A 27,885-nucleotide genomic window follows, 5' to 3' on the forward strand; every position below is an offset into this window, starting at 1 on the left:
ATTCTATTGGTGATATAGCAAACATCTCAAGGAAAATATCGACGTAATTAAGCGAGTAAATTTTTTTAGCATGCTTTGTCCGTCTGTAAATCCATAGGTAAATTAATTACCGATGGACTCACCGACAAACCAGAAATTACTTACGGGATTTTTTTCAATGGATTGTTTCCGTCCATGAGCCCATTGGTAAAATATTTACCGATAAAATATGTGTAAATACCGATGGAAATTTTTGTCGGTAAAACTGTTAAATCTGATAGTGGAACATGTCTTAATCCTAATGAGTAGAGGATCAATTATAATCCTAATTCTATAAAGAATTTTTTGTAGACAAAACAATCTTAAGTCTATAATATTATCATTGTTCAATGTGAAGTCCTTATATAATTAGGATTTGAATACATGACACATCTCAACAAAACTCAAGGGATCTTGGGCTATAAAATTAAAAACAAAATGCTCATATATCCTTCCATTACATTATAATAGAGGAAATTAATTGAAGTCAGCTAGGATTCAAACTATGCTTTAATTTATAAAATTACACCAGTTACATACTTTTAGATCAAATTTGCGTGATTTTAGTGTACAAGAACAACCTTTGATTTGGTTATAAAAATTAACTTAATTAAATTCAATGTATAAATATTAATCTTAAAGTACTAGTTATTAATTCTATTATAAAAGGAAAAAAAAAGAGATGTAGGGATGCATTTCCATAATTTCTAAAATATTAGAAGGACATATTAAGTCTTTGAAATCTTAGGCATGCTAAACTTTAAGCTTTTTAAGTTCTAAAATATACTTAAGTTAGGTATATTTCCCAACAAAAAAAAATATAAATCCTTATGGATCAAAAATTAGATTTAAAAGATCAAAGACTAAGTTCTAACCACATGAAACCCCATAGATTAAAATATAGTTTTGCCATATAAATATTTGAATAAAAAGCAAAAACAATCAAAACAAGATACATTTGTAAAAATAATACCATATGTTAAAGTTATAAAAGATAAAATAACAAAATTCAAACAACTTGTAACAAAATCTATTCCAAATATAAAAACCATAAAGTGCAAATATAAAAACAAATAGCACAACTAAGACTAGGAAATTAAAATTGATATTCAAATCAAGTTGATCATTTTGTAACCATATTGAAAAACAATAAGACATATTTTGTATATGTATAGGTGTGCCCAATGTTATGTTACTAACAATTTTAATTTTGCTACCATTTCGCAATTATTATGGAATTACTTCTAGAATATATTATTCAATGTATCAAGAATTATATTCCTCTCTTTGATACTCTTTCACTTGTAAAATCCATGTTACAATATCCATCTCAACTCATAACTGTTTTGTTGAATAATGAATAATTTTTTCAAAAAGTCATCTTAACTAAAAAAATAACTTAAATTGATATGTGAAGCCCAACAAATAATTTTATATTATACTTTAACACATCTTTTTTAGTTAAAGTCTTTTGAGTTTAAAACTTGCATAAATCAACTACTACATTGTGTTTAGTTTTATTAATTTAATTAGAAAAATAAAGGCGAAGAAAATTTCAAACACTTAAATTATTTGGTCATCAAGGCTCTAGTATCATATTAAAGAACCATTCCAATCCAAAAATTTAAATTATTAGGTGAAGTCTAGTGAATGATATTATTTCAATATTTAATACACCCTCTTCAGTGAAAGTTATTTGAGTTTGAAACTTTCAGATACCCACCACCAACTTGTATTTAATTTTTATCTATTTGATTAGACAAAATAAAGGTAATGAAATTTGAACTCCTGATTTTTTTGTTTTTAAAGTTCTAGTATCATATTAAAGAATCATCTCAATTCATAAACTTAAACTATTAGAGAAAGCTCAATATTTAGTTTTGTATTAGTCTTTAGTAAATATTTATAAAAGATCTATGTTTATATGAGAAAGGAAAATATAACTTATGATATACCTAATAATTGCATTAAAACTCTAATATTATTTGAAAAAATCATCTCAATCCAAGAACTTAAACTGTTAGGTGAAGGCTAATGAATGATTTTATATTATTCCTTAAGATTTTTTTTTTATATATAAAAGAACATATGTTTATGTGAGAAAGAGAAATATAACTTATGATATGCCTAATAATTATTTTTACTTATGATATATGGTAAATTATCAAGGGCAATAGTGTGGACTATGACTTGAATCAATGAAAATCCTACAAGTGCACATCCCATTATGGTGTAATGGTGTCTTTATATTGTTGTGGCTTTTCAGACATTTTGTGTTACTATTTTATTGTTGTGTTTTCAAAGATTGAAAAAATGTTTTGAATCCCAAGCATTACCTACCTCTTACATACACAATGTTTCGCGTAGGCAATCCCCCTTTCTAAACAATACAAATTGCAAGAAAAAAATAAAATAAATCAGTCAGTCAATTAACAGCACAAATAATATCCAAAACGACAATGTCAATAGTACATTGAAGAGAATCTTGAAGAAGCATCCCCTTTCCTTAATCAACAATTATTTTTTCTTTTTTAAATTATTATATAATTAAAGAACAAAAAAGAAAAAATCATCATCATCTTCATCATAGGTTGCATCATCAAAAACGAAGAAGAGAAGGAGATGGTCTCAAATAAGGTGTTTTTAGGAAGATCTAAACAATGTAGTTTTAATTTAAAAATCCTAGTTTTATAGTTTTTGAACCTAGATGGTCCGATCTGATTCGTTGGTTCATAAAAACCAGGTTAGTTCATTCAATTCTTTCAAGTTCAAATAGATGAATTGCCTTTTTTTTTTTTTTTAAGAATCAAGCAGGTCCAAATCCTTATCTATAACCATCTTCTAACATATATAACAAGGAAATTAAAGAAATACTATAGACATGTTTTCTTTTGTCCCAAGGAAAATGGTGGCGAGATGCATGATGAGGCTACAAATTATTGATCAACAAAAAAAAAAGAAAAAAAAGAAACACGAGATTGTGCATACGAATATTGTTGTTGTCGAATTCCAAGGGGAAAAAAAGTAACCAGGCAGTCGCTGCGTGCCTAGAAAAAGAGGACGTACGCATCTGTGGTTGGTGGCATTGATGGCACGGCCTGGAATCTTGCTGCCTGTTGTCTCTCACTTGTTCTTATTGGGGTACTTTTTTGAACAATTCAATTTTTATACAGGCACCTAGCAGTTGCTTCATTTGTGTATGTAATTACTACTTTCTGTAGATATCCTGTAGTTGACTCGATGTCAGGCCTTTATTTATGTGTCACGTTTTGATTCAAATAAATGTCACGAATTCATACAATATTCAAGAAATAGTTATTAAAGTCGGTTTGGGAATCATTCAATTAAAAAAACAGGTTTTAGGTTATATGGGTTAATTTAGCTGAATTTATAAAAAAAATATATTTAAAATTAGTTTGCGATCAGAAGAAACAGCTAGCGTAGATAAAGAATGCCCTATGCAATTTCACAAAAAAAAAAAAAAAAAGTACGAAGCAATAATTCAGTTGAAAAATGTTCAAAATTAAAGTGGAAATAATCGCTTTAGGACTTTTGAGCTAATAGATTAAAATCATTTTAATTTTTCATCATAAACATTATGGCTTACAACCACTTTTTGCAAATTCTTATAGTCTCATTACTGCATATTATAAAATTATTTTTATTATTCTCATTCACTCTTTTATAAGTAAAAGGATAATGTTTAATCAAGTCTGAATTATATTGATACAAAAATTTAAAATAAGGAAACATATAATTTTTTTATATTGTGAGAAAAATTCTTCAAATATTTTATTATTCATGAAAAATCCTTGTATAAAATAAAGAATATGGTTTGGGAAACAAATAACACAATAGTTATCTTATAGCAAAAACAAAAAAACATAATAGACTAATTAATTTCCTATATATATGTTAAACTATTATTTTACCAAAATTATATATAACTTACACAATAACTCAAGATCGAAAATAAATCTACAACAAAGTAATATAAAAAAAAATATAATGCATTATTACCGATAAGAACTAAATAAACTTGATCAGATTTAAATACGATATTCAATAATATAATATTTTTTTCCTTAAATTTGGTTAATAAGATTAAACTTTAAATCCAACCCAAAGAAAAATTGTATTTCTTTATTTATGAACTTATAAACCAAAGATAATGACAATTAATATTATATATGAACTTATTAACCACAATTTTTATCTCTTTACGGATAAAGAGGAGAAGTTTCATATTAGTAAGCAATCAAAGAATTGTTACTTTTTTTATTCTATGAAATCTAATTCACAAATCAACATGCTATCTTGTAAAGTTATTTTAGCTAGTTTAGAATCACTATAAATGAATTTTTGTCCAAACTCCTTGACTCAGAGAAAGCCTATCTTTAGATATGAAGATCTTCTATTATTTTAAATTTTAAGAAATTATAATTAACTTCATATTAATTGTATATTTTTTTTATAACCCAACTTTCACCCCCTCAAAAAATACATCATGCAGATAAAATTTGACAAATTTTAGAGAGAAAAAAGGCAACTGCTGAAAAAATAATAAAAATACAAAAATAAAATAAAAAAATAATTAAATTCAAAAAGCAGGGACTAAGCTAAAGTAGGTACAAAAGGCAAGAATAATTTTTAAGGGGAAATTAAGGGTTTGATTTAAGAGGAAGAATAAAGAAAGAGGCTAAAATTGGTTGAAGTTTGAAGAATTAAAGGACTAAGGACTACGATGAAAGAGTTGGTAAAATTAGGAGGTTTTATTCATTCAATCAGGGGCTCAATTAAAGACAAAAACTGAAATTTAGAGTCAATTTAATATAAAAACACACAAATTGTTTAATCAAGAACTACACTGCAAAACACAATAAAATATAGGGATTTAATTAGGTCAGATTAGGGGCAAAATTAAAAGAAATCCAAAGATTAAATCCAATTTGAGTAAAGAATAAAGATTTACAAGACCAATGACCAAAACCAAAAAGGCATGGAAATTCTAGGATCATAGTGCACCTCAACCTTGAAAAACTACATCATTTTTTTTATTAAATATGAAACCCTTATTTTTCCTAAGATCAAAACGATGTCATTTAATACAAGAGAAATGATGTCATTTTTTTTCTTCCCCTTCTTTTTCTTTATTAAACCTGGGTCTACAGTTTTTAAAGTTGAAGACCTGAGAAGTTAAATTTGCCCCTTTCAATCTTTTGTTTTATCTCCATTTAAGAGACAAACAACACACCACCATATATAAGCCTCTAAAATGTTACTACACCATGTCAAAACTCATCTCCTAGCCACCCTATTTACTAGCCATATTCTGGTATAACTTTGTTAGATATGGCTGAATGGTTATGATTTTTTTTTAAAGAGGGTTCAAGGGTTGTGATTTGTTGAGGTAGAGAAACCCTATAATATCCCTTAGCTCCTGTAAATAACACCTACTCTTAATCCATGAAAGAAAAGGGAGGATATAGAAAAAAGAAAGAAAAGAGAGAGCAAAAAAGGTATATAAAGAACAAAAAGAAAATAGAGAAAAGAGAGAGAGATTGAGAGAGAAGAAAAAGGGGAAAGAAGCTGTGTTGGGAAATAATAACATGAAACTGAGAGAGAAAGGAGAAACATGGTTAGAAAAGAGAGGTTTTAGGTTTAGAACAAAGAAGGAAAGAGAACTTTGAAGTTTTGTTGAAAGGTTATCAAAGTAATGATGAATACTATTCTCTGTAGTTGCAGTAATAGCCTCATCTTCCATTCTTGAATTTTTGGCTATTTTATGCGTTTAGCAGCAGCAACAACAAGTTTTTCTTATATATCAGCCTTACCTCCACAACCAAAATAGTAGCAACACTTTTAACAACAATAAGGCATAAAAAAATAGAGCTTAAGGAGGGTGGATAATAAGACCTGCTAATGAAAAAGGAAAACAACATCTACATTGCAACAACAACCACCTCACTAGGTTTAGAGTTGCATCTTTCACCCTTATGAAAGAAATATCAATAATATGGTGGCAGCACTAACAATAATATCATCATTTAGGTAAGTCCTCATCATTTTTCTCAAGCCAATTAATCATTGCATACCTTATGGTTTGCTTGTTACACATGAATGAGATTTGATTTTAATTGTTAGAAGTTAACAATTATAAAACATGAATGTTTTTTTTTTTTTTTGCTGTCAAATTCATGAGAAAAATATGCTAGAAAGAGTTCTTTTAAGTAAAATGAATGACTATGAGGAGACTTGTTGTTATGTAGTGTGATTTGGTTTTAGGTGCCTTTTAAGTTTTAATTTTATAGGATAAAAAGATTAATCTTTTAGGATTCCAATCCATGTGTGGTGGATTATACATGGTAGGAGGAATGTTTGTTCCTTTAGTTTGTGAAATCTATAACAAAAAAATAGTCAAGGGTTTTTGTTTTACTTTTGTCTTCTATTCTTTACGTTAATCGCATACTTCATGAATTTAAATTTTTTGTCATATATATTATGTGTGTTTGAAATTAAAAATAAATCAATAAATTTTCATGATGTTGGCAATAATTTATAAATTATTTGAATGACTAATTTGATAAGTCTTCTATTTTTAAGGACAAACATTTGAACTTTGTGAATGGTCAATTTGATAAGGCTCCTATTATTTGGGAACAAACATTCAAATTTCTTACAAATAGCATAATCGACGAGTTGAATGGTCAGTTCGACAAGGCTCTTATTTTCTTAGGAACAAACATTCAAATTTCTTGCGAATAGAATAATTGACGAGTCTTCTAATTTCTAGGCTAGATGCCAATTTTTTCATGAATATCCTAATCCACGAGTCTCCCATATTTAGGGATGACCGTTAAATTTTTCATGAATGCTCTAATTGACGAGTCTCTTATTTTAGAGATGAATTGAACATCCTTTTTTTTTTTGTGAACGACTTATCAACGAGTCTTCTATTTTTAAAGACGACATCAACGTTTTCACAAAATATTTAATCGACGAGTCTCCTATTTCTAGGGGTGAACATTATTTTTTCACAAAATACTAGAAATTAATTAAGATAAATCATGAATAATCTAAAAAATAATTCACATAGTTAATGGCATGTAATTTAAGAGAAAAAATATAGTAAATATAACATTTTGTTTGAAAGGATATAGTAAGGGTTATGTCTATATTTCCATATGCATAATCATCTTCTTACCTAAATCTTTGAAACCAGTGTCTATTTTAAAATTCTTAAGTTTTTAAATTACTAGGTTGCGACTATATTTTTTCAATTTCTCTATTAATTATAGATGTCCCTAACGTCATGTCGGGTGCAATAAAATTCTTTAATAGGAATTATAAAATACAACTAGAAGGCTCAATTGTAACAATCATCACATATAGGAGGATCCTTCTACAATTTATATATAATAGAAGAAATATCTTAATATCCTAGTTAATTATAGAAACAAATACTAATAAATTTATTTAAAAAAGATAAATTATCATTTAATTCTATGATACTTTTCTAATACCAATAAGTAATTTCATAATTTATTAAAAAATATATTTAATTATGATACCTATATTATCCTTCATAAATATTTTAAAAATTACCATTCAAGGGGTTTTTATTTTTCTCTTTCTTTTTTCAGTTTTCATGGAAAAACAATTTATAAAAAATTATAAATATTTAATTTTTCACACTTGTAAACTTTTTTACTGCTGTAATCAATTTTTCTTATATTATCAGTATTATAAATTAAAAAATTGAATGAAAATATGATTATAAAAGAGGAAAAACATAATTCTTTGTATTTGTAAACCTTATTTTTAAAAAAGAAAAAAATTGTTAGTGATAATCTTTGTTTTTTTTTTAAAAAAAATACCAAACTTGTATGGAAGAAGAACTTGAAAGCGGATTTACTGGTGATAAAATAATATCATAGAACTAATGATTATTTATTTTAAATTATTTGTACCTTTTTCTTAATTTAATCCTAGCTTCTTAAACGTACGCTTAGGATACATTCACAAAAGTTAAAAAGAATATATTACTTTATTATATAAAAAAATTGGTTTATAATTTTGTATATAAATTCACAAATCTCACTCAAGTATACCCAATTAAAAACTAGTTTTTTTCGTGCCATTCTCTAATTCACAAATTAATATTGTTTATCTACACATAAAATGATCAATGATCATATTATTTTTATAATAAAAATGTGTAAAATCAATTTCGTTCGTAAGTAAAATCTTATTATAAATTCAATAACTTTTTTAAATAAGAAATATTAGTAATGATTCTGCTTCTGGGTTGAACCTAAAAAGAATAAAAGAGACAAACTTCAACGCTATCATTTTGTTTGTTAACAAAGTACTATTCTAGATTAACACTTCAAATAATATTGCTTTCTTTTGTTTGTGGTGGTGATTTAAAAGCATGCCTCTGAGTATGGGAGCTTGAACTTGTTCAGATATGCCGGCGTTGGCGCTTTTGGCTGGGATGGGAAAATTTATTATGTGGAATTTATTGAAGAGAAAAAAAAGGAAAGAAAAGAGACAATGAAAAAACATTTCTCCGAAAAAGAGAAGCTTCCTCGTAAATTTGATGGAGATACGCATGCATGACTGACTGTCGTGGATCGATCGTCTTCCACTGCCGAACAGCTTTTCTTGGTTTTTATTGGTGCTGTTTCTTTTGTGGACAAATAATGTCTTGGAACAAGTCAACTTAATTAATCCCTGTCAAAACTACAAGTACTTCCATTTTCCTCTCTCCTGGCTAGGAGACATTTGTTTTTGCGTTTTTTAAATTAAATTTTTAGGTTTTTTTAGATTGATTTTGAGATATTAATATCAAAAATATATTTAAAAAAATATTATTTAGAAATATATTTTTAAAATCACTAGCACAACATTACTAAATATTAGCCAGAAGACGTTCATCTCTGCCTGCTCGATGCCTTTCAAAGCAGCGATTTGCAAGAATCTCTCTCGAATTCTTAGTTATTTAGCAAAAATGGTCTGGTCCTACAACTTTCTCTCTCTCTCTCTTTTTTTTTTCATGATATTACATGGATCCCAAACAAGCCCTTAAGCTCAGCACCTCAACAACTCGACAAACCATGTGACTCAACTCAAAAATAATTACACACATGACCATCTTGATCATGCCTTTTGTTTTTGTCTTTTTTTTTCTCTTTTGAAACAATCTGAATAAGGCAAGAGAAGAATAAAAGGATAGAATTATTAATGCGCAGTTAGAAAGGTATAATCATATACACCACAGCCACAGTCAGCTAGGTTTCTAGAAAAACAAATTCAAAAATGGCAGACATCTTGATAAAGCAAATATAATGGATGACAATGCCATCCCATCTAAGAACTCTTATACTATATATTACTTGCATTATTATCACACACACATATATAATTAACTACTGCCGTCATCATAATACTCTTCTGTCTTTTGGAACTATAGAATGTTTATTTGTAGGGTAATTCTGCTATACACTAGTGTTTGGCAAGTGCCATTGTGGGTCGGACGATGATCTACTGGAAAAATTCCAGAGGTCGATTTCACTGTTATAATCTTGAGTTTCATGGTAAGATCTGTTTGATGGAAACGAAAATGATGATCGTAGGGTTGGGAATTGGAGATCATGATGAAGATCAGTAGGGGTACAATAAGTCATGGTGGGGTCATTGGGGAAGCACGCTGATTGCCTAGAGGTTTCAGCCTGGCCATTGATTTGAGAAGCAACTAGACTATCAAGGGCAACCCAGTTGTTAAGGCCAGAGTCTAAGGGGTAACTCACCTGGTTAGTTATTGAACCTTCATTTTCTGTGATCATGGATTGGTAAAAGTTTAGGCTACTGGTAGAGTTTGGACTCTCTAAGCTTGGAAGTTCCATGAATCTATTATCATGGTGGACATGGTTGATTGCTGTGTCAATAGGCCAAAGATATCTAGCACTATTATCTGCTTCATTTTCTTCTTTGCAAGTACTTCCCATGTAATGAAGCATTTGATCTAGAGAGCCCTCATTGCAAGAACTTAACGTCTGGTTCCTGGTATCTGCAGTGATGGGTGATGAACTCATAGCTCTGTCTAGGGTTTTGTTGAGATTTTTCTTCTTGAAGATACGGCAAACCACCCAGCCATCTTCCTGTGCTGCCTCTCCCATAACATTGGAGACCTTGACATAAATAAAACATTTTACTTATATGAACATGTATAATGCAAACATGACCACTGACCCATGGTTGAAAGAGGCTTACATTGGTTTCACTGGGATTATCGTCCAGCCTATATTCATGCATAATCCAATCGGATTTTTGTCCATGTGGGGCTCGGCCTTTGTAGAACACGAGAGTCTTCCTCATTCCAACCCGCTTGCCAGTGCCGTATATCACCTTGTCACGGCCAGTAGCCTTCCAAAATCCCGCAGCAGTTGCTCGATTGGTGCGCGTGCCGGCTGGATATTTCTTGTCCTTGTGGCTAAAGAAGTACCAATCGTTTTGTGGGGCGGTTCCTATTTTGCATCTCTCTGCAGAAAACCGAATCGTCATTAACACAACTTATAATTCGGCACACATCTAACACAATCATTTGAAGAGGAAATAAAAAAGTAAGGTTCTGAAAAAAGAGAAAAAGTATAAGATTTCTTTTACGAATTGAATAAATTAGAAAGAAATCATGAGGAAGATATAGAAAAACGTCTAAGCACCCTGTATATCCCATGGTTCGAGCTTATTAAGATCAACATCTCGGATCACTTCTAAGTCAATCTTCTCATACGAGACCTTCTTCCTCAAGTAGTAATCCAAGAGCTCTTCTTCTGTGGGGTGAAATCGAAAGCCAGGAGGGACCTGAGATTGCCCATTCACAGATATACTCATGTTTTCTGTCATTAATGAGGGAGTGAGGAAGAGAGGTTAGGACAAAATATATGAATGGAGAAAGTCTTAGAGTAACTGAAATATTGGTGGTGTACCAAAATGAGTATGTACATTGGACTATATATATATGTGCGGTAGGACATAAACGGCCAAAAATACATGAGAAAAGGTCTGATATCATGGTGCCTGTAGCGTTGGTCTTCAAGTGGGGTTCCATTCTACTGTGCGTCTGATAAGAGCGACCGACCTACATTGATGGTGACAGGGAATTTTTTTTGGAAATTCAAAGTGGGTCCATGAGTAGGGTATCAGTTTAGGTCCCACATGGACGTTGGTGGCAACTAGACTACAGAGGGAACGCCCCCATCGCAGCTCTGACACTCGACCTTAACATCTCCATGGACAAGCACCTCTCTCAAACAACCACAGACCTCTCTCCTCTCTCTTTCTACATGTACAACCAACACGACGAGAAAAAGATGATGGGTGGGTCTCTCTCTCCCCCCCCTTTGTTTTGTTTGTGCAACCACCACAACGAGAAAGAAATGATGGGTTCGTCAATGTGTTTTCGTGGCCCCGATGAAGTTCAAAAAAACAAAACAAAATACGTTCATACTATTGTAGGAGGAGTGGACACTAGCGTCCTACGCAGTAAATATTAATGGAAAACCCCGCGATTATTTTTGTCATGGCCACAAGGCAACTTTAGCTGGGTTCGAAAACATTAAGTGATTTGAAAGAATTAAAAATAGTATTTACAATTATATTCTTTGGAAAAATAATAAAGAAAAAACATATAAAATATCTAATAGACATTCCCATAAATTAAAAAAAAAATTACAATTCTGACTCTTGACAATTTAATTAAAAAGTACCATACTAATTTATTAGCTAGACAAATTTCTAAAGGAAAGAAAATATGTTTCCCCATCTTACACAATTAATGTTATTTCTGCGAGTGGAAAGTTAGGTTTTAGAAAGATTAATACTGTGTGTGTGAGCAGTACAAGTATCAGCATCCTTTTGGATTAAAAAAAATCCTTACAATATTAACCAATGAACTAAGTTATACGAGTGATAGTTATAAACGGATATTCAAATTCTTGAATATCCTCACAGTGCATAGGTCAATAATTCTTTTTTTTTAAGATTAATGTGGATATTCGGGCCAATTTACACGTACCTTGACTAATTTCACGGGCCCTAAAGTTAACGACCATATAAGTATCCAGTAACCCTGAGACTTGTGGGACTCGAACTAGTGACCTTTAAAGAACAAATTCAGGACCTGACCAGTTGAACTACATCACTCAGGATTAATAATTCTTTCTTTCTTTCCCTTCCTGCAACTAGTGTTAATTAATATCCTCAATTATTTTTTTTGTGTTACTATCTCTCTAATTTAGTATTTCTAAATTGTTTGCATAGATTTTATCATATTATGTTATATTGGACCTAGATCTCATTTATTAAAATGAAATAATGAATCTAGAATGTATGTACTAGCTTAAAGACTCGGCCATTTTCTGTGCATATATAGAAAAACTCAAGTGATTTAAACTTGTTAGCTAGTCATTGAACTTATTCCAAAAGAAACCCAAATTAGTGAATTTGATTTGTCACTTTATTAGATATAAACCGAGTATTACATTTTTTCTCTAGGATTTTGTTTATTTTCATTCTATATTACTTCATGTAAATTAATAAATCGAGTTTAATTAAGATGCTCTTAAAATACATTAAAAAATAAATATATATCCATCTGAATATTTCTTTTCATTTTCCGAGCACTTAGATTTCTTACGGTAAACTAAGAAATCACTTTTATAAACTAGTGCATGGAATATTACCCTCTAATACATAATCGAAAACGTTAAATTAATGTCAAGATGTTTATGCTCTCACTGTTTATATATATATATATATATATATATATATATATATATATATATATATATATATATATATATATATATATATATATTATCTAGATAAAAGCTTCTTTAACCAAAGTTCTCATCACCTACAACTCAATTTAAATGAACACTAGCTGATTGATGGATTAGTTTGCTTTACTAATTTTATATGTTGTATTAATATGATACCATGACCAACCATTTACGACTGTTGATCGATGGATCGTGGATAATTTATTTATTTATTTATTTTGTATTAATTTTTATTACAACATTTTCATAGATCCCATATTAGTACAATTTTTTATTATTATTAGTGGACTTTATTAAACATATCAATCAGAATTAATCTTTTAACATTATAATAATAATAATAATGTAAAGGATAAAATGATGATTCACTCAAGCACAAACACAAAGAAAAGTTTCTGGAAATCCTCTATTGTTAAATAAATTACAATAAGAGAAGTAACTTTTTCTTGTAAATATCTTTTATGGAACTTCAGTCTTCAACTACATGTGGAAAATATAGTTACGGAAATTCAAGTGGTCTAGAAGCTTAATCATTTTATCCATCATCTGAATTCCATGCCGATAATCATTGTTTTTGTCTGATAAACGACGTAGCAACCACTCTTAACTGCAGTATTTTTTGTTTAATTTACTAGCCAGCATTCGGCGTCATGCCCCTTATCTCTTGTCATTTTAAATCTTATTTTGCAACACATGGCCATTGGGTTTTCTATTTACTTCCTCGAGCATTTGTTGTCACGCGTGGTTGTTGTTAGAGAGTGTAACCCCTCGTAGTTGTTTTAAAACTCAAACAACCTAGCTAATGTTTTCATATATCATATCTAAGGTGAATCAAATTTAAAACAAAATAAAAAGAAAATTGATCTGGTATAATCAACGACCCCGTCAGTTTGGTTACTAGTTAAAACTCAATTAAGATCCGTTAATTTTTTTTATTTTTAAAAAATAATGTCAATTTTATTTTCAATTAAATAAAAAAAATTGAGTTGATCTAGGTTAGCTCGAGTCAACTCACTTGACTCGTAATCTGGAACTTACCTTGAATCGAATCCCGAATCAGGTTTAAAAACTATGCCCCTCGTATACAAATAAAATAGAACTTACCAAAAAATAACTCAATATAAAAAAGTATTGATGTTCCTTGGTTTGCCTTTTCTTTTTCAGACTTTTTTTTTATTTTATATAAATATAACAAGAAATTTTATAGTGTTCATGAAGTAATTAGTGACATTTTATTAATTACTTCATAGGTCCACTTTAAAAAAGAGATAAATATAAAGTGAAGAGAAAAAATAAAACTCATGACCCACGAAAAATGATAGGAATATTTTCACTTAGGATTTCTCCCTACTTTTCTTCTTGAAAGTGGGATAACTAATAAAATTTCTCCTATATATAACCACTAAACATACTTAAAAAAGTTTATAACAATTCCATCCCTAATATATACATGAGGATTCAAGCTACTGCTATTATATTAACAATAAAAACCTTGAGGTTATTTTAGCCAACTTTCAAAATCCCTAAATTCAAGGGAAGCAAAGGAATTGAATAGAAAAGAATAACCAATTATTTGAAACAAATCTGATTTTGCTAATAAAATCCAATCAATTGAAGCAAAGGAATTGGTGACGTTTTTGCTGGATGAGTGTCGTGAATGTAAAGACTCTGCGCGGTAACAATTAAAACATGGTGTGTAAGATGCAAGGTCGCTTTTCACTTCATTGCCAAAATTATAGTCTTTGAAAAATTTAAAGTGTACCAGCAATGATTGATTGCTCCTTCAATCAAGAAAGTGGAAACAACTCCTTTTGTTAGGGTAGAGGGAGGGGGAGAGAGGGGGAGAGAGAGAGAGAGAGAGAGAGAGAGAGAGAGAGAGAGAGAGAGGTAGACTCATCCCCATAGTTATAAAGAAATTTCTTGAATATTTTTTAGACAAAGCAATTGATGGTTATGTATAATTAAAGAACTAATTTAATTCAAGAATAAAAGCTACTGGACAATTAAAGCTCTTAAAATGTTTTTTATATTAACATCCATCACTAAAAAAAAAGAAAAAAAAATTGATCTTAACCATTTCTTCAAAGTATCCTTAATACCATACTAAAAACGATTCCAAATCAAAACTTAAACCTTCAAGTCGGCCTCATTATAATATTTTCTATTATTATTCACCAAATTAATTAATAACCTGACGACAGGGGTTGTCCAGGACGACGATGCATATGTTTTCTACGTCAAAGATGCAAAATGAAAGGCCTCGAGAAACTTGCTGAAGTTTGCTTTATTAATCTCAATTAATGTGATAGCGTGGTCAGCATTTTTCTCCCCAGTAACCCTTATAAAAACGTTGTTAGCATGTTTGTAGCAATGCATAACGTTAAATGACCTTTTTGTCAAACAGTTTTCGAGTTTGCAGTAACGCGAACTTAGCTGACTCCCGACACGCATGTGATTTGATTCTGTCTCTATTTTTCTCTCCTAACTTTTGGTCTCTTCTGAAAAACACGGACGACGCCATTTTGTGGAAGAACTCAAAGAAAAAGGGTTAGTTTACTCTTTAAGTACCACTAGCTAACATAAACCTTCTTGTTTGTGTTTATATTTTTTCACTTTCTAGTGATCTCCTCCCATCTATGAATTATTCCAGGAAGCTTTATAAGTATCAGTATAAACACTGATGCCTCTGGTTATACCCCTGGGTACAGCTTATATCCCAGTGCAAACTCAAAGCCATAATAGACTCACGGGTCATTGATTTGGGTCAATGAGAGTCTAGATGGCTCAACAAGTCCATGAATCTTACCATTAAATTAGGCATGGGTGTCTATAGAGCCCAATTGATACGGTTTCAAAACGTGTTTGTCTATTGTTTATTTTGATCAAATCAGTTTGTTTCTGTTATATGAGGGTTATTTAGAAGTCAAATAAGTATTTTCATTAATTTTCGCTTCTGTTTTATTTCGCGTCTTCGTTTCATTCACAATTCGTAGGAATTTGTATTACTACTCGTGAAATTATAATCGTAGTTTTATTTTACTTGTTTTCAGTATATTTATTGATTCTGGAGTTTATATTCATAATTAGATTGTGTTTTATTCGGCCATGATGGGTTTTTGATATGCGATAGTTATAGCCAGCCTTGGTTAATTTGTACATAATAATAGGTTCAGTCCAATCATTTTTATGGTTCATTCAGTCAAATCAAGTCAGCCCATATACGGTCTAATTGGGGCAGCAAAGTAGCTTGTTGGGAGCTTGTATTAAGTCTAATTCATGTTATATTAATAAGTATGAGTTTGGGTCATATGGGGTCTAAAGTTGGCCTGGGATAATTTAAACCTAATGTTAAATATTTAATTCTCCTAGTCAAGGAAAGAAAGTGATGGGCAGTTACAAGGAGAATTAATTTCTAAGATTATTTTCCATGTTCTAAAGGGAAATCCTAGTCCTACACGGAAATAAAATTTCAATAATTAAATTTCTATTCAGATCAGATTTACTAGCATCTAAAAGACTTTAAAAGTTGGCTAGGTAATCCTATAGTATTTAGGAAGGGGGATCTCGGTCAAGAGTTATTTAAGCTAAGGAATTGAAATATTTTATCTTATTTTTCTTTATATTATATGCGGCATCAACAAGCTATTATCCTGACTTGTTGTTTTCATTATTATTTCAATGTTTGAGCTTAATTAATACTTTGAATTTCAGCTAAGATTCAAGACTTGTTTGGATCAGAGTTTGAGCTCACTAGTAAAGGTTTTGGGTCAGTTTTTGTAAGTGAGTCAATTCAGCCTACAAGGGTAGATCCATTAGGGTTAATTTATCATAACTATTTAAACACATGTTAAGCCTAAATTTCAGCACCTTTAATGAATAATACTTCTAAACTTTTCAGTTTAACGTGTAAGAGAGATCCTTATATTTTGTGGTTCTTGAACGAACTGAATCTAACTTATCAAAGATTAACTGGCTTCATGACATCTTTCAATTTCATTTCAATAGTGTTGGTGTCTTAAGACATGTTTTTATTATATCACACTCATATCAGACCTCTATTGACTTTTTGGAATCAAATCTCAATATTGATTATAGGTTACGTGACCGCATGATCACGAGGTTCGCATCACCAATATAACAACACTCCTATATAGGATGCTTAATAAGATCCCATGGATAAACTAAGCCTTGGACGAGGCTGATTCACCTAAGACCGACTATTATACTCGAAGAGGCTAATTCACCGAGACTAGCTACTATACTCAAATGCACTACTGTCTAGTCAAACTTGGTGTGTTTGCAGCTAATTACAGTGAAAAAAATATAAATGCATTAAATGAAGGCACACCCTTTAGTCATGTGTCCCCTAGATATATATTGATCTTGTTATCATCATTAACAATACACAATCTACAAAACTCATAACTATGACAAACTTTATAGTTACTCGTTGTCACTCTAGATCTTTATCCTCAAGTAGCCTAAAGCTATAAGAGATGAGAACATTGAATATCTTACCCTTACACAGAGATATCCATATAGGTTTAAAGCTATAAACATAGTCTTGAACCTTCCAATATAAGTCTTTTTGTACTAGAAGGAGTAAAATAGCTTCATCTTTGCAACTACACACCCTCACAAGGCTCTTATCTTATACTTAAGTTAACTTAGGCATCAGAGGGTTCTTAAACCTTTCAATGAATTTTCTCTACAGGTGTTCAAGTTATCCAAACCTGACCTTCTATGCTTTTTAGTCTATATCAACCTTGGAAAGACCATAAACTTTGAGACGTTTTTAGCAACCCTATCAAACATTAAATTACCCTTACAAACAATTCCATCACACTAACCTTTTACTACATACGTTGTATAAAATATATTGTTAGTATATTGGTTTTTGGAGGTTATTTTCGCATGGTGTGTAACACTTTCAAGCTTAGGAGAGAAGTTTGGTACGCCTCTTATATTCATTGTATAAAATTGGTCAATTAACCATTTGTTTTATCTTATTAAATCTCCCTATAATCCTCATGTGTAACATATAGAGCATCATATTCTTTTCCCTTAAATATATGATGTCCTTGTTGCACTATAATTTGTTGGCTTTCTCAAAAGCACATAAACATAACATAAATAATAATTAAATTTTTTTTTTGGAGTCCCAAGAATCTTGTTAGATAATTTAAAGACATTTAAGGTTTATACAAAGATTACTTGAATATCATATCTTCTTTCTAATGTTTTATCAATTTATTTAAGGTTGAGTTTCACGAACCATAAGTTGTCTAAATATTCAGTCTCTAACAGTAATCCACACAAACTACTAGTAATAAATCTTTTAAAACCCTTTTAAAAAAATAATGATTGATATGCCTTCGAGTGTTAGCTCTTTATTTTTGTTTTAAGTGTTTCTCTGTACGTATGTTTTTTAACCTACGTAGTTTTTCTCTCTACATAAAAATATAAGACATACCATTTTATTTATAAAGAATTTCTAATAACTTTATAAATGACAATATCAATTTTCCTCATGAATAGTATCATGTATATTATTTCAAAATAATTTTATAAATTTATTCAATAAAGTCCATACTTGTTTTTTTATACGTCTAGAATTGTAATCCTTGCATTAATTACATTCATTTTATAATTTCTAAAACATATATTTAATCAAGTCATACTTAATTAATCATCTCAATTTAATTTCTGACTAATAGTTCTTATTGTGTGTGACTCATGACCCATTAGATTTCTAATATAGTTAATCGAATATAAATTATAATCCTAATCAAAATAGGATCAAACAAATTAAATAATTTAATTTATTATGAATTCAACAATTGAATTATTTATATTTAAAGATCAAGTGCACCATCTAATAATTTGTCATGATCCTTAAATATTAGAAAAGCATCGTGAGCAATATTTTTCTTTCATCAAGAATGTTTTGATTTTGACACTATAACATGAAGTGTATATGGTATGTCAAATCATGTTCGTTCTTAATACTTACAGTCATTAAATATTTGAATAAAATTTAAAACTTTTTTTAAATCTCCTTCAAATACCTTTATATAATTCATGTTATATATAATGTCTACCCGTTTATTATCTTTTATTATGACAACATATAGTCAAAATCAAAGCATATCATTCCGACATAAGATAACTTGGTAATCTTAAGTCTAAAATCACTTGCATAACTATCATGTGAGCTTTTCTATAGACACAAGTGATCTCTTCATATGGAGTTATCATGCTGGTCAATTTAGTATACATGTCATCTAACAAACACCTATATATTAGTTCTAGGTATCCTTAATATCCCAGCTTATGAGAATATTTATTTTCTTTCATAAAAAAAAGAATATAATATTTATCAGTTTCAACAACTCAAATTTATAGAGTATTGATTAGGAATATTTAAGAACAATGCTTAATGTAATAGAAACCTCATAATTATAATCACTTTGTAATTTTCTTTACAAAATATTTTTGTTCTAAAAACTTTATCTTTACTCTAGATTTATTACTCAAACATTAGGATCATTAATCTAAGATAAATGAATATTAAAGATAAAAAAAACATTATTAATTATAAATATATTTTGCATGAATAAAGTTAGTGCTACATGTAACCAATCAATTGGCTACAAGATACATACACTAACAATATCTCACTTATACTTAATTCAATCGCTCATGTATCTAATATCATACCCCTTCATATGGTGATCATGTTTTTACTAGGACAATATCTTAGTGAGAGGATATGTAAGATTCTCTTCATTAGATACTCGTTCTATCTTTATATTTGTTATTTTTATGATTTCTCTAACCAAATAAAATCACTCAAGAACTTATTTAGATAATTGATGAGACCTTAATTCTTTTGTTTATGCATTGACTTCATTGTTATCAAAGTATAAGGCTACTGGATTAACAATACAAGGAACTACATCTAGTTCATTGATAAGTTTCTTGATACAAACAACCTTTTTTATCACCTCATACGCAGAGATGTATTTGGCTTCATTTGTAAATTATGTTGTGGTCTCTTATTTAAAACTCTTCTAACTTATAACACCATCATTTAGAGTAAAACATATCTTGACTGAAATTTGTTATTGTCAATATATGATTAAAAACTAACATCTAAATAACCATGAACTATAATTTCATCATTCATAGATGAAAAACATATTTTTCATTCTTCTTAAGTAGTTAAGAATGTTTTTAACTATTTTCTAGTGACCCTCACCTGAATTAGATTGATATCTACTCGTTATGATCAAAGCATAAGATACATATGGTCTTGTACATAGCATCATATATATTATGGATCTTATAGTCGAAGCATAAGAAGTTTTTTCCATCATATATCTCTCAATTTTTGTCTTAAGACACATGTTTTTGAAGAGATGTATCCCATGTGAAGTAGGTAAGTATCCTCTTTTAAATTCTCCCATGCTAATTTATTTTAACATCTTATCTATATACGTAAATTAAGATAATCCAAGCAATTTTTAGACCTATCTCTATAGATTCTTTTTCCAGTATATAGGTTGTTTCTCTCATATCTTTCATAAAAAAATTCTTGAATAACTAGATCTTTACTGATTAGAGTAAATGAATATTGTTTTGTATCAATAATATATCATCTACTTATAATATTAGAAAAATGACTCAACTCTCACTAGCCCTTTTATAAACACATGGTGCATCCATATTTTTTATGAAATTAATCTATTTGATTATCTTATCAAAATAGATATTCCAACTCCTTGAAGCTTAGTTAAGTCTATAAATGGATTTCTATAGCTTGCATACTTTGTTAAGAAATTTATTAAATTCAAAACCTTCATGTTGTATCATATACACATCTTCGTGAAGATTCTAATTTAAGAATACAGTTTTTGACATCTATTTGTTAAATCTCATAATCATAGTATACATCTATAGTAAGCAAAATCTTTATAGATTTTAATATAGCCACCAATGAGAAAGTTTTATCAAATTTAACCTCTTATCTTTGTTTTTAACATTTGACAACTAATCTAGCTTTGTACATACATTTCCTTTTTACAAACCAACTTATATCCCATGGGTTTTATCATATCAGATGGATCAACGAAGGTCTATAATTGGTTAGTGTACATGGAATCCATCTAAAATTTCATGGCCTCAAGCCATTTCTTAGAATTAATATTAGATACTTCTTTCATGTAGTTAGTAGGCTCATCAAGTATGAGCAACTCATTATTTTTTGCTTCCATGAGAAGTCCATATTTTATTGGTGCATGACGTGTCCTACTTGATCTATAAGTTATTGTGTTTCTTTAGCTTCAGGCTAAACATTGAATGTTATGGATTTGGGCTCCAGTTCTAATTGGATATTAGTTTATGGTTCTTGAGTTTCTTTAAGTTCTATTTTCCTTTCACTGCTCGTTTCAAGAACAAATTCTTTCTCTATAAAAGTAACATCTTTTGAGACATACATTTTTTGCTAAACAAGATGGTAAAAATAATATCCAATAATTTCTTTTGGATATTCAATAAACATATATTTATCTAACTTAGCTCTTAACTTTTCAGATACAATGCGCTTTACATAAATATCAGATCCTCAAATCTTGAAGTATAATAAATTTGGTATCCTACCTTTCCATGTCTCATATGGAGTTTTATCAATAGATTTTATTAAAACTCTATTCAAAAGGTAAGCAATAATTTATAGGGCATAGCCCTAGAAAGAATATGAAAGGTTTGCATAGATCATCATGGACCATATCATATCCAATGGGGTGTGATTTCTCCTTTCAAAAACTGTATTATATTATAGTGTTGTAGGAGGAATCCATTGTTAGAGAATATCATTCTCTTTTAGAGAATGTTTACTCAATTATACATCACCTCGATCCGAATAGAATGTCTTGATACTTATTTCAATTTGTATTTCAACTTTATTTGCAAATTTCTTAAACCTTTCAAATGATTCAAACTTTCAATAAATACATATAATCATATCCAATATGATTATCAATGAATATAATTAAATACATATATTCATATATAACATGAATTGTTATTTGTCCATATACATCTATATATGTATTAGACATAACAATTCATATTAGATCTTTTATTGTTCCTAGTCAAGAGTGTTTTGGTTTTTCATTTTAATAAACAAACTTCACAAATTTTATATAATTTATAATTAAAATTTATCATTATTGTTTCATTGATATGACATATTATATAAAAGTCTTGTTGCGTATAGGTAGATTAATCATTCTTTTAACCTTATTCAATCTCTACATAATCATGGATTTGTGACATAATCCTCGAATGTAAGACATGGACACACGTGGTGCATTGTAATATCCTTGAAATTAACACTTGAGATAGATGTTATGTTTCCAGAATTAGATTTAAGTATAGAAATATTTTTTAGGGTAGTATTTATATGCTTGCAGGGTAATTTGTTAGCTAGCTAGCTTCGAAAAAAACAGAATGGTAGAAAGCATGGACATTTTCTTCATCTTTCTTCATTGTTTTTTTTTTTTTTTTTTAAATTTAATAACATATATAGAAATTAGCACAAATTTAACTTATGTGATCGTTTTTAACCCATGAACATGAACAATGTACTTTTTTTTAATGGGCAATAATTCTACAATCTCATCTCGATTAGACTCTAGTACTGGAGGATGTGATTGCTGATATAAAAAGTAAATAAATAAAAACACTTACATATTATTGCTCAGTTAAAATCTGGTGATGAGATTTTTACAGAAGGACTCGTGGCACGGCCGAAGCAGATCTAAGGTCAATACTTCAGAAAAATAACAACCTGACAATCCGTCTTGGAACCATTCCAGTTACTATTATTTTTCCTAACTATTAGATCTTAACATCAACAGTCAATATCGTTGAAAAAATCAACATTGAAGCCACACAAATTCACGTAAGGGACACACAAACCCCACAAGAAAGAAAGGAAAAGAGCCTCACAAGAAGTAAATAAAATCTCACAATGAGTAAGAAAACCAAACAAATTGTAGAATAAAAGTAAGGCATTGGATTGATCGTTCATTAGCCGTTCATGATCATGAATCAAATCATTACATAAATCATCACCCACGCAAGCAAAATATTGATAGGCTTTGGAGTTGCTAACCTTTCCAACAGCGTTGCTGTTTTGATTTGTAGGCTTTATACTTTTAGTTTTGTTTATGTTCACATAACGGGTAATTAAACCACTTGTTTGGAATTGTGGTAGCAGTTGTGATTTAAATTGTTTTTTGCTTAGAAATGCATTAAGATAATTTTTTTTATTCTTAAAAAATTATTTTTTATATCAATATATCAAAACGATCTAAAAATACTAAAAAATATTAATTTTAAATATAAAAAATTTAATTTTTTAAAAACATGAATTGGACCGTATTCCTAAACATGTATTTCTTTACATTATATTTTCCTCCTTCGTTGAGCCACTTCCTTGCTGGCTCTCTTGATCTTTAATAAAAAAAAATTAGAATATATATCACCCATGCGAATAATATATTGATGTATAAGGGACCACAAGAAGAATTGAATTGAGATAAGATGCTTGTAGGTTGTTAAGTAGCTAGTCCTTGCCTATGAATGCCTTTCAAAGGAATATGCCCGCCTATGAACTTAAAGCGAGCAATATTTTAGAAATTGATATTCATAGTCCAACACTGTATACACATGTCAAATAATTATTTTATTCTACAAAATTAAATTACTATAAGGTAAAGCTCTAAAGTAACATGTTGTATTATTTATATACTTTTTAGTATATGATATGGTCAGGTCAAGACACGAGCATTTTGAAATTGTAAATTATATATTAAATAATATATCGTACTTTTTTTATGATTTGTTTCTTTCATAATATAATAGCTTGTCTATCCGTTCCTTGACTCTTTTCTAACTTTCTGCAAGCAATTGAATCTTTCCATAAAATGGATTTATAAAATGAATATTAGTACTTACTACGTGCATATTCAAACCATTAAATGCACAAAAAATAAATTGTTAATTTATAAAATTAAAGTTCTTTACACTTAAAATTTATATGAATGATAATTAGAGAAAATAAGAAAGATAGTATTCAAATTGCTTGATTATTAAAACTATGATAAAATGCTAAAAAACTATTTGGATCTAAAAACTAACTATTAGTAAATCTTGAAGAATGATTTTATATTAATATCTGGTACAATCTCTTTATGAAAATTCTTTAGCTTTAAAATTTGCATAGATTTATTATTGTTTTATATTTAATTTTATTAATTAATTTAGTTAGAGAAATAAGAGTGATGAAATTTAATTTTTGAATTCAAATTTTTAAGATAAAATGAGAATATTATTGATAACAAAATGAATTACAATCTAACTTATGGAGATTTTATATTAAGACTATAAAGAGATTAAAAACAAAGTGTTATAAGGTGTCCGGTCCAATGGCAGCATCCATTGGTTCAGACGAGAATATTATTGATGGCATAATAAATTATAATCAATTTATCATTAGACAAGATAATTAAAGAAACAGTATAAAATGAAATCTATAATTATTGATCTTCTATTTTCATCAATTAGATAACTAGAATAATTTTATCATTGTTATCACTACTCTAGTGTTTCTTTAATTTCTTGTTTACGTTGCCTTGATAATTAAAGCAATCTTGCATGCATAAATTTTGAAATTAATATGGGGTTGTATAGTAATGCATTTGAAATCGTGTTTTTTTAAATTTTAATTTTTTGTATATAATTATTTTTTATATATTTTTGGATCGTTTTGATGTGCTAATATAAAAAATAATTTTTTAAAAATAAAACAAATTATTTTAATGTATTTTTCACCTTTCGAGGCGTTGAAAAGATATTCTGGTATTAAATTAATGTTCAACTTAGCAAGATAGAATTTAATTTTTTTGATTAAAAATATTAAAATTTTGAAGACTACATTTAACAACAAAACAAACATGCAGCCTTCTTAATTAGTGTTGTCACACCTATTATATACAAATTATTTTAATATTTTTATAATTTTTTTATCTTTTTAGTTTGATAATTATATATTTTACTCGAAAATCTCTTCTTTTTTTACATAATGGTCTCTGAGTTTGAAGAATAAGAGAGATGGTTGATGAAAAATGATGGAGGAGAGACAAAATATTTAGTTGGTGAGATTGTGTTAACAAACAAAAGCCAAGTTTGGTATTAAAGTATTCATTTCGATAAGATAATTGTAATAAAGATATTTTTGAGTTTTTATGTTTCTAAAAAAAAGGTATATCAAGTTTAAAAGAGATTTTTCGTATAATTTGTATTTTAAAACCATCTTGGGAGGTTTTTTTAGTTGAAAAATTAGTTAATTAAGGTTATAGGAGTATTTTTTAGGTATTTTCAGATAAAATAGTTTAAAATTTGGTTTTATAAATCCAAAAAACCCCATCAAGGCCTGTGCTTTTTGGCCCATATGCCAGGCCTTATTTTTAATAAGCCAAGTGTGTTAGGTCACTTAGACCCTCACACCTGGAATGTTTTAAAGTTTTTTTAAATTAAAAATTAATTTAAATTATATTACATATGTTATCCTGTTGTATTTTAGATATTATTTTGTTTAGAATTGATTTTAGATATTATTTTGTTAATACCTTTCAATTGTACTTTTTTCTAATAAAATTATAGTAGTGTTTTAATAATATTAGCAAGTATTTTTTTTTTAACAGCTCATCATGATTTCTTTTTTTTTTTTAATTTTTTTGGTTGTTTTCCTTCGAGCATCTATTTTTTTTTATCATATTGTTAAATGAAAAATAGTTTTAAAAAATAAAGTTATTAAACTCAATCGGGTCCATGATGCGAGTTGCAAGTTTGAGGGGTTAACATGAGTCGATCCAAGATGTCATTTTCTATATATATAAAATGATTTCATCTTGAAATATTCAGTCAAATCAAGTTTTAAAACCTTAGATTAGCCAAGTCAATCGTGTCACACTAGGTCAACCTTCACACGATTTAATTTGAAACCTTAGCTAGGAAAATAGTCAGGCTGAGAGGTTTCAATATTTACCCACTAGGCCAAGTCTAACAACAGTGCCAAAAAGTTTCCCACTACAAGGCTCAAGCAATGTATTATTATTATTATTATTATTATATTTTTAAATACAATCATATCAAAATTATCATGATCTTATCTTTTTAATTGAAACTTGCTTTTGAAATAATGATAGAATATTATCTGAAAAACAAATATTCTAGTAAAAAAATATAAAAATTTAGCTCGTTAATGAGAAAAATGAGTTTTAATTAGAGATATATCTTTGTTATTCTTATTTTAAATTGTTTAGATTTTGTTGGGTATATCTTCTTATTGCTTTTGGTTTTTATTAAACAAATAAAATCAAACAAAATGTTAGATTTTTTTTTGGTTGAAATTAAAGATATTAATAAGAAAAGTAAGACATATAGTAGCAAATTAGTTTGTTTCAATGAAATTTAAATTATTACTCTTTTAAAAAATTCTAGTCATACAAGTGAAATAAATTAAAGGACTCTTTATGGTACAATATTGAATATCTCAATTTGTGTTTGTTTTCATAACTTAGTATTTAATTAACATTAACAATTTTTAAATATTTATTGGTCCTTAATCTATTTTATTTAATCTGCACATCAAATTTTAAATTTACAGTTATATTTTCTTACTACTAAAAAATACATTAGCAACAACTATTTTTTTATGTAAACAAACTTTTTATCTAACTAAAGTGTAATGTGGATTAGTTAGATAGTATATTATAAATGCTTTACAACCATAAAATTTCTTTTTTTTTCTTCTATTTTTTCACTTTGATATCTCAATTTGTTTTGCTTTAAATTTGGTCCTTTAACGTTGTGTTTCTTTGGGATTGGTCATGGTGATTTTTTTTATGCCTATGTATAGGGGCCTCGCAATGTCAGGGGAATATATAATTGCCCGATTGATGCTCAATTTAACAAAATAAGATTCAATTTTATTAATTTATAAGAATTAGATCTTTGAGGATCGAATTTGAAGCTTGAAGAAATATTGAGTCCCTTTTGTTCGTTAACATCACGGATTGATTTGCATGGTCAAGGGAAGTTTTTTTATTTCGGCCACTCAATTTTTTTTTTCTAGTTTGATCTTTTCACATTGACTTTATTTGGGATCTGACTTGAAAGTTTGTTTTGGTTGTCTAGATATAGGGTTCTCATAATATCGAGGAAAGATTATGGTGCTCGTTTGATGCTTGTTTTGATAAAATAAAATAAAATAATGTTTATGTTAGATAATTAAGAGTTAAGGGACTAATATTGAAACCGGAACAAATATGGTGGGCTATGAAAACAAGAAAGGTAATGTATGGGAGTTGTTTGCTATAATCAAATTGCGCATGAAGCTGTTTCCAGTGGTCTAATAAGGTCTTTTATTGTTACGTTAGATTCTTCACAGTGAGGGCTTCCGAATAAGGTGACGCATGTACCATTTTGACGCATGTGGAGGCTTATTTTTTTTCTTCTCCTCCATCTTTCCGCTCCTCTCTCCTCAATATCCGAGCAGCTCTGGTAAAAATAAAAAGTGTCATTCCATTTTGTTTTTGTTTTAAATCTAATCCTTATTTTTTATTGTTATTTTTTTGCTTTTGAATCTTTTTTTTTTCTAATTAATTTCACCCTCTCGACTTTTGGTTTGATTTAGTTTTTATATCAAGATTGTTTCTTATTCTTTTGATTGCTATTTTTTTATTTTGATAATTTTCTTAATTGAATTGTTTTTTGGATTTCATCCCTCAATATTTGGCTTTATTTTCTTTGTTAAATTTGATCCTCATTCTTTTGATTGTTATTTATTTTTTAAATAATTTTTATTTATTTATTTATTTTAATTTCATCTCTCAACATTTAGTTGATTGAGAATTCGGCATTGTGATTTTTTTGGGTTTGCTTTCTATAA

The 27,885-nt window shown here is 28.8% G+C and overlaps 1 protein-coding gene across 1 annotated transcript; it reads right to left on the reverse strand.

The window, feature by feature from the left end:
* Window positions 1–9,235: 9,235 nt before the first annotated feature.
* Window positions 9,236–11,024, reverse strand: LOC7487740 (NAC domain-containing protein 43). Its single transcript, XM_024594923.2, has 3 exons — window positions 10,743–11,024; window positions 10,294–10,562; window positions 9,236–10,211 (listed from the first exon to the last, which is right to left on the reverse strand). The coding sequence occupies exons 1-3, from the start codon at window positions 10,924–10,926 to the stop codon at window positions 9,519–9,521; spliced, it is 1,146 nt and encodes a 381-aa protein (XP_024450691.1). The 5' UTR covers window positions 10,927–11,024; the 3' UTR covers window positions 9,236–9,518.
* Between the last annotated feature and the right edge of the window lie 16,861 nt (window positions 11,025–27,885).

This window comes from Populus trichocarpa, chromosome 2 (assembly GCF_000002775.5).
Source record: "Populus trichocarpa isolate Nisqually-1 chromosome 2, P.trichocarpa_v4.1, whole genome shotgun sequence".
NCBI lineage: Eukaryota > Viridiplantae > Streptophyta > Magnoliopsida > Malpighiales > Salicaceae > Populus > Populus trichocarpa.

What these genes read in the sequence shown, in the direction of transcription:
- LOC7487740 (XM_024594923.2), bottom strand. Translation starts at nt 10,926, where the DNA reads ATGACAGAAAACATGAGTATATCTGTGAATGGGCAATCTCAGGTCCCT. An exon ending in CGAACCATGGGATATACAGG is followed by an intron (nt 10,563 to 10,742) that starts GTGCTTAGACGT and finishes GGTTTTCTGCAG; the next exon opens with AGAGATGCAAAATAGGAACC. An exon ending in ATAATCCCAGTGAAACCAAT is followed by an intron (nt 10,212 to 10,293) that starts GTAAGCCTCTTT and finishes ATTTATGTCAAG; the next exon opens with GTCTCCAATGTTATGGGAGA.